Raw genomic sequence first — 9625 nt, forward strand, 5'->3', positions numbered from 1 at the left:
AAGAAGTGAGTAAAATATAAAAGAAAAGTGTTTTAATTATAAACGAATATTGATAAAAATTACACAGGTTTACAAAAAAAGTGTATGCATATTAAACCAAACCCTATGTTATTCGACAGGCTGAATGCGAATCCGAGGTCCGTTAGCCTCTATCACGTCAGCTTCGTGGTCAGTTGAACGTCAAGCAGGGAAAAATGCATTGAATAAACCTGAAAATTCATATATGTGGGGTTTTAGAACCCGAATCAGAGGTCCGTTAACCTCCATAGTGTCAGGTTCGAGGTCAGTTGAGGGTCAAATAGGACAAAAAATTTATTCAATTAAAATAATGTTTTTTTGTTTTAGTTGGCGCTGAATCCGAATATGGGGGTCCCTTGATTCCTCAAGGTCATCTATACGAATTTATTGAACTTCCAGGTTTATTCAATGAATTTTTCCCTACTTGGCCTTCAACTGACCACAAATTGACGTGGTGGGGGCTAACGGATTTCGCATTCAGCGTGTCAAATAACATAGAGATATATATAGGTTTGGTTTAATATGCATACACTTTTTTTTCTAAACCTGTGTTATTAAGCTATCACCATTAAATTTAGCATCAGCAATGGAAACTGAAAGCCAACCATCCAAAATCCCACCAATGCGCAAATTAAAACAAAAATTTCAAACGGAGAATATAAATTGGTACAAAGGCAAGGTAGAAGCAGGGTGTGGGAGTTTTACGCAGGAATTCAAAATGAAGACGGACAAGAAATCGACAATATTGTGGCATGCAAAAGGTGTAACAGCGTTCTAAAACTCAACGACAAAAGCACGTCAAATTTGTTGAAGCACAAATGCTATCTCATTTCTAGTAGTAGTAGTAGATAACGAGTCCAAAAAAAATGTGTACGCGTTGTAACACAGTGGGCAATTGAGAACTGCAGATCTTTTAAAATTATATCTGATATGTACATCGCAATTTGGTTATGATCGGTGAAGCAGTTTGGTAAAAAATAACGTTTCTTCTTTAACAGGTCATCCGCAGATAACCCATATGGAATGCTTATTCATCCCATATTTTAAAACGCTCCTTCGAGGTGTTGCTGTGCTGTCCCTTTTGTCTCTCGCTCGGCATTGGGCTAGCTGGGTATTAGCCTTGATAATTCCCTACATTGTTTTTCCATGTCTGTTAACATTATGTAGTATTTATTAAACGAAAACATATTCAAAAAATACTTGTGAAGGAACATATTTTTTGTGGAAGTTTAACACCATAGTACTGCTTGTTTATGTTTTTCTTTTTTTCGGAACATATTTTGTTTGAGTACTTTTTTCATGTATACAGTGCTCAAAATTTTCACTTCTCTTCCTTCCATGCCCTCTTTGTTAAAGTATGAGTAGTTTACATATTTGAAAAAAACTTCACAGTGAAGCAAACTGAATTCCGATGCAGACCTTTAATACAGGCCTTTACTTGTAACTTGCAAGTTCAGCTGTCATTTTTGCTCTCTCAATTCCCTCTCTTTTGCTGGTTTCTTGCAGTGTTGCCAGTAACTGGGTTAATAAAATCCCGTCTAAATACAACCTAAATCCCGTTTTATACTAACGATATAACAGAAATACCGCGCTGTATGTATCTATTATACATAAAATGCTTTCGGATGAAAAATACAAGTATGTATGTACATTAGGGCGCTTCTTTTTGAGACTATTTTTTCACTCCTACCTCTAAATTTTGTGGAAAACACCTAAAAAAATCTCCCTGAAAATTTGAAAACTTAATATTAAAATTAAGTACTCGCCCAAGGCATGGAATGATTTCTCATATAAAATACAAGTAAACTTTGATTTTTTTCAAAACTCCACAGCTCTAAGGCATTTTATGGTATAATCTTGGTCTATGATGGGTTTTCTTCAGAATTGAATGCTCTACAAAAGTGTCCATTGCAGCGTAATCCTTACTCCCACCAGCGAGGTAGTACAGGTCACTAAACCCAATTTTTCATGAAATTCTCGTGCATTCAGTTTCCTACAAAAATAATTCTATGAAACCAAATCACTAACTTCGATATTTCTTGATATATTGGACTTTGAAGTTGATCAACAAATTCTACAATTTAGCTAAATACTCCGTGAAAATTCCACACTACCTCAACTTCAAAGCCCAATACCTCAAGAAATATCGATGTTGGCGATTTGGTTTTCTGAAAGTTTTTTGTAGAAAATTGAATGTCCCACAAGTTTGTCGTTTACATTTTTTCTGCAGCTCTTGTTATTTACCAGATAGGGGCAAAAAACGAGAATTTCATAAAAAAAATTGGGTTTAGTGACCCATGTAGTACGCTGGTGGGAGTAAGGATTACGCCGCAATGGACACTTTTGTAGAGCATTCAATTCTGATGAAAACCCATCATTGACCAAGATTATACCATAAAATGCTTCTGAGCTGTAGATTTTTGAAAAATAAAGATCAAAGTTTACGTTTATTTTATATCGGAAATCTTTGCACGCCTTGGGCGAGTACTTAATGTTAATATTAAGGGTTAAAGTTTTCAGAAAGTTTTTTTTTTTATGTGTGACACAAAATTTCGAGGTAGGGGTAAAAAAAACAATAGTCGCCAAAAAAATCACCCTAATGTACATAGATATGCAATACACATAAGATTTGTATAGATTAAGACGGGTCAATTTTATTTTTTTTTTTTGACTATGCGCGTATAGCATAAGAGGATTCTACTTGTAATTCGACGCAACTTTGCCGTAGAAACCATCGGTCTAAAATCAATTATGAGTTTGCCATATTGCGAAAAAAGGCTCAGAAGAAAATGTGGAAATTTTTACTGTTGTGCCCTCTGGCGGAAGTTTTAAGAAAAAGAGAAGTGCAGAAATGGATTCCTCATACAAAAAACACCCTACTGCATGTTTTTGTACAAAATTTATGCAATTTTTTACGATACTTCAGCAAGGTGCTAAGAAACCTATTTTCGCAATTTGGCAAATTTCAAATTGATTTTAGAGCCAAGGTTTCTTCGGCAAAGTTGCTTAGAATTACACATATGTACCTATGTGCAATACGTGCATAGTCGAAAAAATCTCCCATACAAATTTACCCGCCATTATATACCTACATATTTTAAACAAACAGCCTTTTCATTCGTTTTCGCGTTTAAATTGATCAGATGGCTGACATTTCATTGGCTAATCTTAGTTTAAACCAGCCAGCTCGGGTGTTTAAACTATGTTTAAACCACATTTTTAAAATTAAGAAAATTATGTCGAGCAAAAATAAAACTACTCAAAAACGCGAATATGTGGTAGATTTCAAACCTTGTGTGGTAGATGTGGTAGATGCTCAAAAAAGTGGCAGATCTATCACAATGTGGTAGTAGTCCGATCACTGACGGGCACTGCCTTGGCCGCGGGCAAAGCTCTTTTAAGCTTGATATAAAGTTCAATGCGAGCGTGAACTTTCGCAAAGGCAAAGAATTCCATTTGTATTCTTATGGACGCTCACACACATCTGTCAAAACTTGCCGTTCACATGCGAATGCTTTGCGTACGCACACAGTTGAGTGTGAGCTCGAAAAAAGGCATATTATGCATTTTAAATTAGTTTTTATTCTATAATTCTGAAAGATATTTAAATTCTCTATCTTTTCATGTCTCAACTATATATAAAAAGTTGAGTAATAACGAAGATATTGGTCAAAATAAAAAGCTCACGCTCACGCTCACATTGAACTGTATATCAGGCTTTAACCCTGCCAGCATTTTCTATCGCTGAAGTAACTAGTTCGATACGACATTTCTGTGAAACTCATCGCCGGTGATATCGCTACTTTTTCCAATTCTTATCCGCTTTCGGGAAGAACTGTTCCACCAAAGCGTTACGTCATTATGATGCGAAAGCGATACTGACATTAGGAACTATTTCGATAAGAAAGGAAGTTTCTGGGGCGATAAGATGAGAACTGTCGAAAGAGATACTCATAGAGGAAAAGTTTTGGATAAAATTAAATTTGAAAATAGAAAGGAGTCTAGCTTGCAATTACACTCTCATCGTGGCGACTTATCTATGCAAATGTAATTGCAAACTTGAAAATCCTTAGGGATTTTGTTTGTTTTTATTTTTTCATTTTTATTCAACCACGATAAAAACATTATTTAAATTCAAAGTTAAAAACGTTATTTAGTTAAATGTTTAGTAAATTAAAAAATTAATTCAAAGTTTTTTAGAAATAACAAAAACTTATTATAGTTTACTTATTTGTTGTCATTCTTTTTTGCCTTTTGCATATCCTATCTCTTGCATGGAGAAAACGTTGCTGACAAATTTTATTTATTTCCAGGTCTGTAAGGTTGCTAAATTTAATATGGCAAATATCTGTTGAAAAAAAATGTCACTAATTTGTTTAAAAATTATTTCGACAAAAAGACGAACCTTTTATAAACTGAAAAGTGGCAAATTTTTGGAAGCTGGGCTTTTCTGCCGTACCGCGCCAAGTCATCCCCACAGCAAGTTCATCTGCAATTATACTCTTAATGGCCATTTTGAGAAAGCAAGGTGCACTATTTCCTCCTACTTTTTGGATCGCTTCTTTCTGTATGTTGCAAGAAACAGGATTTAATAAACGAAAATATTTTTTAAATCACCCGCCAATCATAAATTGAACTCACGAATGCAACTCGTATTTCTTCATTAGCTAAAAGTTTTGAGTCAAATTCTTCAAAACAGGCAAGTGAAATAAACGGCTGAGACGGCAAAAGTATAACATCACTTTCCACCGAATGTAGCTTCTTTAGTTCTCTAATCTCTGTTTGAAGAGTTATTACCTCCTCCGTCAATCTTTGAACAAGTTTCTGATTTGCCTCCTGATTATTATTAGTTTGTGCTTTCAATGAACGCAATTCTTCTAAAATTTCAGGGATTGTTCGCGGCTCATCTACTTGTGATGGTTGCATTTCTAAATCAATAATAAATTTTTATTCAGAGGAATTCTAAACTGCAATTTTTCTGTATGTACTCTGAATATGAAGTGAACCTACCTTGACGTGCATTACTTAAGTTTATGTACTGGACTTCATCATTACTTTGCTGGTGATTTCCATATGAATGTGGGATCAAACTCTCTGCTAAAAATAAAAATGTTTCAATACACTCTTAAATATATCTTAATGGGTCGTATGCATAAAAACTAAGCAATTGTTTTTTCTTAAAATATCATACCTTTCACTAAAATTTATTTGAACAAATGGAGTAAAAGGTTTGTAACTTAAAAAAAGCATTTGCTTTTTTTATGCATACGGCTCAATGTATACACTTTTCATTATTACCTGTTTTTGAAAAATTGTATAATGCCATTATAATATAAATGGTAATACAGCAATAGAGTCTTTAGGAGTTCAGCAAACAATTGCCTTCTTTTGAATTTCTTTTAGAGAAAATTTTATTTCAATACCTAAACTGATTTCATTAGCAGCATAAATGTCTAAGTTTACGGAGTTTATAGGTTGCAAAAAAAGTGGTTTCAGGTTTTTTATTATATTTCCTTCAAAGTAAGGTATATTATCAATATTTGTTATATTTTTAATTTTCACAACTTTATCGCCCACAAAGCAAAAACTAACCTTGTCCTCAATGGAAAAGTAACATTTAGAAGTCTTTACATAAGAATAACAACCTTCGGTTGTCCTTTTTTGGCTACAAAATATGCCCGTTGATTGGTCCCGTTGCTTTAACGAAATACTTTTTTCTACTTCTCTATTATAAAGCTGCGCAGAGACATTTTTTGATTTCCTTACTCGCTTTTTAATCTGTTGCAGGTGATTTTCGAATCTGAAAGCGCTTATGCTTTCCAATGATCCATAAGCTTTCGCGTCTTCGTGGATATGCAACAGATAATGAAAATTGCACGTTAAAAATGATAGGCTATACAAGGAAGGAACATCGATAATAAAATTACGAAGCAAGTTTCGTGCATATTCATTATTTACTCGGCAATTTTTTTCCTCTAATAATATTCTTGGTTGCAATTGCTAATTTAAAAAAATGTAATAGTCTTTCTTGTGAAAAAAACAATAATATATCAAAAACTGACGGAACTCAGTTGCTTTCCATCGATCAAGATCATCCAATGATCGTGGTTTTCTCGAAAACTCGCGAGGAATATGCAATTTTATCTTCTCTAGTTGTGTAGATAAAGTAGCGATTTGGCCGGAAGTAAAAGAGAAATCTTCTCCCTTTTTCTGTGTCCAAGCTTTCAAAAGAGTTTTTGTGACCCCAAGGCAAATAATATGCATGTAATCTAGCCCTATTTGATTAACCATGTCAATTGGAAGTTTTTCGATTACAGTTTCACTTTGTTGCTTATGATGCTCTGGGTGAGAACGACTTCTAAATGATTTGTCATCGCGTAATGGAGAATTTTCAACAGGAAATACGAGACGATTTTTGAACATTTCTCCTTTTTGCAGGCAGCGTGTGCAAGAGTAATAGCCACTGTGACCTTTGGTACCCAGCACAAAAGCTCTTGCTGGGGTATCCATTACAAAACACCGTATTTTAATTTTGTAAAGCTTATTTTTGAAGCGTATTCCGTTTTCAACTAAATTATTCATTTCAGTAACAAACTCGGATAAAAATTCGTTTTGATTTTTTGGCTTCGAGTAGCCTTCATATACACCTATTAAATGTATCTCGGGATAGCCTGGTACATTACATAAAATAGGCCATACTTGTTTTTTCGAGCTTTTGCACAGTGGCAGGCCATCAATATTAAAATCCAATTTAACGATTTCGCCGTGATCGCCATTGACCATTAAAAAATCAGTAAGCGCATCCTCGACTCCATAATGAGTGTAAAAACCTTCGCCCATACTGCGCGCTACAACGTCTCTCGGAGTCTTCATTAAAGTTCGGCAATCTTTAGGTAGCACATTTTCTCCCTTCTCCACCCTCAATATTCCCAATAATTCGTTTAGGGCTCTATAGCAAATATTATTCGCAACAGCCCATTGCCTTAGCTTCTCTACAAAAGTTAGATTTTTATTATACGATATTTTTTCTTTTTCTTCACTTTCGGTTGCATCACTTTTGTCGTCTTCACTGTCGCTCCTACTTAAATTTTCTTCTTCTACATTTTCAAAAAAGTTTTCTTCGACATTTCGTTTCTTTGCGGCACTTTCATCGCCATATAAATTTCTTATAATTTTCGCTGCTTCTCTTTTACTTTTCATTTTAATTGCTTTTAAGGATCTCATTTTTGCTTTATGCTCTATTTAATTGAAATTTATTGTTTATTTAATATTTAAGTATTCGCTGAAACTCACTTTTATTTAAATACGAAGATTATTAAAAAAAAAATTTGCTATTTAACGCTATTATTTTAATATTCTTATTACACGAATCTTAGATTTCTCTTAAAAAAACGTACACGCCAAAATCTTAAACGAAAAGAAAACACAAACATACTTTTTTCAATTTCAAATTATTGACAAACGTTTCTACGTTACAGTAATTTATCGTCTGAATATCTGCTTGGCGAATAAAATTCCGTTAAAAGTGTATGTTGTTTTTGTGTAGTGAGTTACTATCCCCTTTTTAACTTACAATGGTGACGAAATAGTGACATCTTGGCGATAGGCGATAAAATTCTCTTCCAATTGCTGGCAGGGAAGCTTTCTATACATTTTGTATAGGCGCGAGCCTGCCCATCGCTGGTTAATAACGATAAAAATAGAGAGAACAGTTAAAACCATGATAAAAACATTACAAGGTAGATTCATTCTCTCACGTCGTCGGCCATGATTTTTTTCTGACGTTTGCAAACATTTTAAAATCATATAAAATTGAAAATAAAAAAACTAAATTGTTCATAATTGTTGTTGTTTGAGATTAAAAATGAGAATGTGTGTGTGAGCTTGGGTTCGAATTTTATAATTATATTGTTGGCAAACGTCAGACTGCTTCTCAATGGTTTTACCTTGTTATGTCGATCTATGATATCCTGTGGTATCGTTTTCGCTAAAGCGACCCTAAAAGTGTGTTTGCATTGTTCAACTTTGCGTTCAACTCAGCGCAGGGTTGCACGAAAAAAAAGTTGAATGCAAAGAGAGTGTAAGATTGGCAACCCTTGCGACGACGGACCCAACGAACGTTGGCCAACACTCAACTTTTGACGCACGTAAGTCCGTCACTGCTGACAGTTGTATAACCCCGCGTTTACACATGGCAAGACCAATGATAATATGCACATAATTTACACATTGTAAATTAGGCATCCAGACAATAAACTGTCTTTGTAAAGCCATAGACAGTGATGAAGACATCAAGAGAAGTGGGGATATATTAGTAAAAATGTGAATGTTTTGCTATTGTATCTGAAAAATTAACTTGTGTAGACCCCAAGTACGCGGCCATAAGGAACAGCTGATTTTTGTTTGCAGACGCAACACCTTCTTTGTGGCGTTTTTCTACGGTACGTACGCCACTTCCTTCGCAAACTTTTCCGTTATTGACGTACAAGTACCCATTCTGACGGGCCTAATACTTACATACTTACACATAACAGCGAAATACGTATCTGTTGGTTTTTCTTTTACATTAGTAGTAGTATGTGTGAAAGTATTGTATCTTTTATAGACTTAAAAAACATAAATATTTTATTACATACATACCAGGGCGGGGCAATTTATTTATTGTGCGCGTGTAGCATAGGAGGATTGTACGCGTAATTCTAACCAAATTTTCTGAAGAAACCGTGGGTCTAAAATCAATTTGTAGTTTGCCATATTTCGAGAAGAAGTTTCGAAGAAAATGTCAAAATTTTAACTGTTGGTCCCTCTGGTGGAAGTTTTAACAAAAAGGTGAGTGCAGAAATGGACTCCTCATACCAAAAAGCCCCGTATAGCAGATTTTTATACGAAATTAAAGCACTACTTTACGACACTACAGCAAAATGCCAAGGAACCTATTTTCACAATTTAGCAAACTCCAAATTGATTTTAGACTCATGGTTCCTTCGGCAAATTTTTTTAAAATTACACACAGAATCCTTCTGTGCTATACGCGCATAGTCCGAAAAATCTCCCATAAAATTTCGCCGTCCTAATGCACACATAAATATGCACATGTAAATCCACCACATTGTTTTAGAATCTATCCTAATTTTAAAGGCTTATCTACCACTATAAAAAAAAATTGTACAGTCCCTAAGCGCGGCCGCAGGCCACCTTCGCTGAAAAATACTTCTGGTCATTTTCTTCGCAACACAGAAAGAGAGTTCTACTTTGTGCGGGTTATAATCCCTAAGCGCGGTCGTAGGCCGCCTACGCAGAAAGAGTTCTGCGTCAAAAATACTACGATGACAGAAGGTGTTTTATACGGGGCACCGAAATTGCGCATATGGAAACTGTGCATTTATACATTATTTCGGTTTCAACCGAAACAGTGCATGTATGCTTTATTTCGGTTTTTACCATATGCATTATTTCGGTTTTAAACCGAAACTGTGCATGTATGCATTACTTCGTTTTTTTCATATGCATTATTTCGCTTTTAAAACGAAAGTATGCATATGCATAATTTCGGTATTTTCTCATATGCATTATTTCGGTTTTCAACCGAAACTGTGCATGTATGCAT

The 9625-nt window shown here is 34.7% G+C and overlaps 1 protein-coding gene across 1 annotated transcript; it reads right to left on the bottom strand.

Moving 5' to 3' along the window:
- Positions 1-4241: 4241 nt before the first annotated feature.
- Positions 4242-5407, bottom strand: LOC108358815 (uncharacterized). The gene is made up of 5 exons (XM_017610307.1): positions 5317-5407; positions 5029-5112; positions 4660-4946; positions 4424-4583; positions 4242-4366 (listed from the first exon to the last, which is right to left on the bottom strand). Exons 1-5 carry the CDS (start codon positions 5342-5344, stop codon positions 4242-4244), a joined length of 684 nt encoding a protein of 227 aa, XP_017465796.1. The 5' UTR covers positions 5345-5407.
- Positions 5408-9625: the final 4218 nt, after the last annotated feature.

This window comes from Rhagoletis zephyria, unplaced genomic scaffold (genome assembly GCF_001687245.7).
Source record: "Rhagoletis zephyria isolate East Lansing unplaced genomic scaffold, Rhagoletis_zephyria_1.1 Rzeph_scaffold_00298, whole genome shotgun sequence".
NCBI lineage: Eukaryota > Metazoa > Arthropoda > Insecta > Diptera > Tephritidae > Rhagoletis > Rhagoletis zephyria.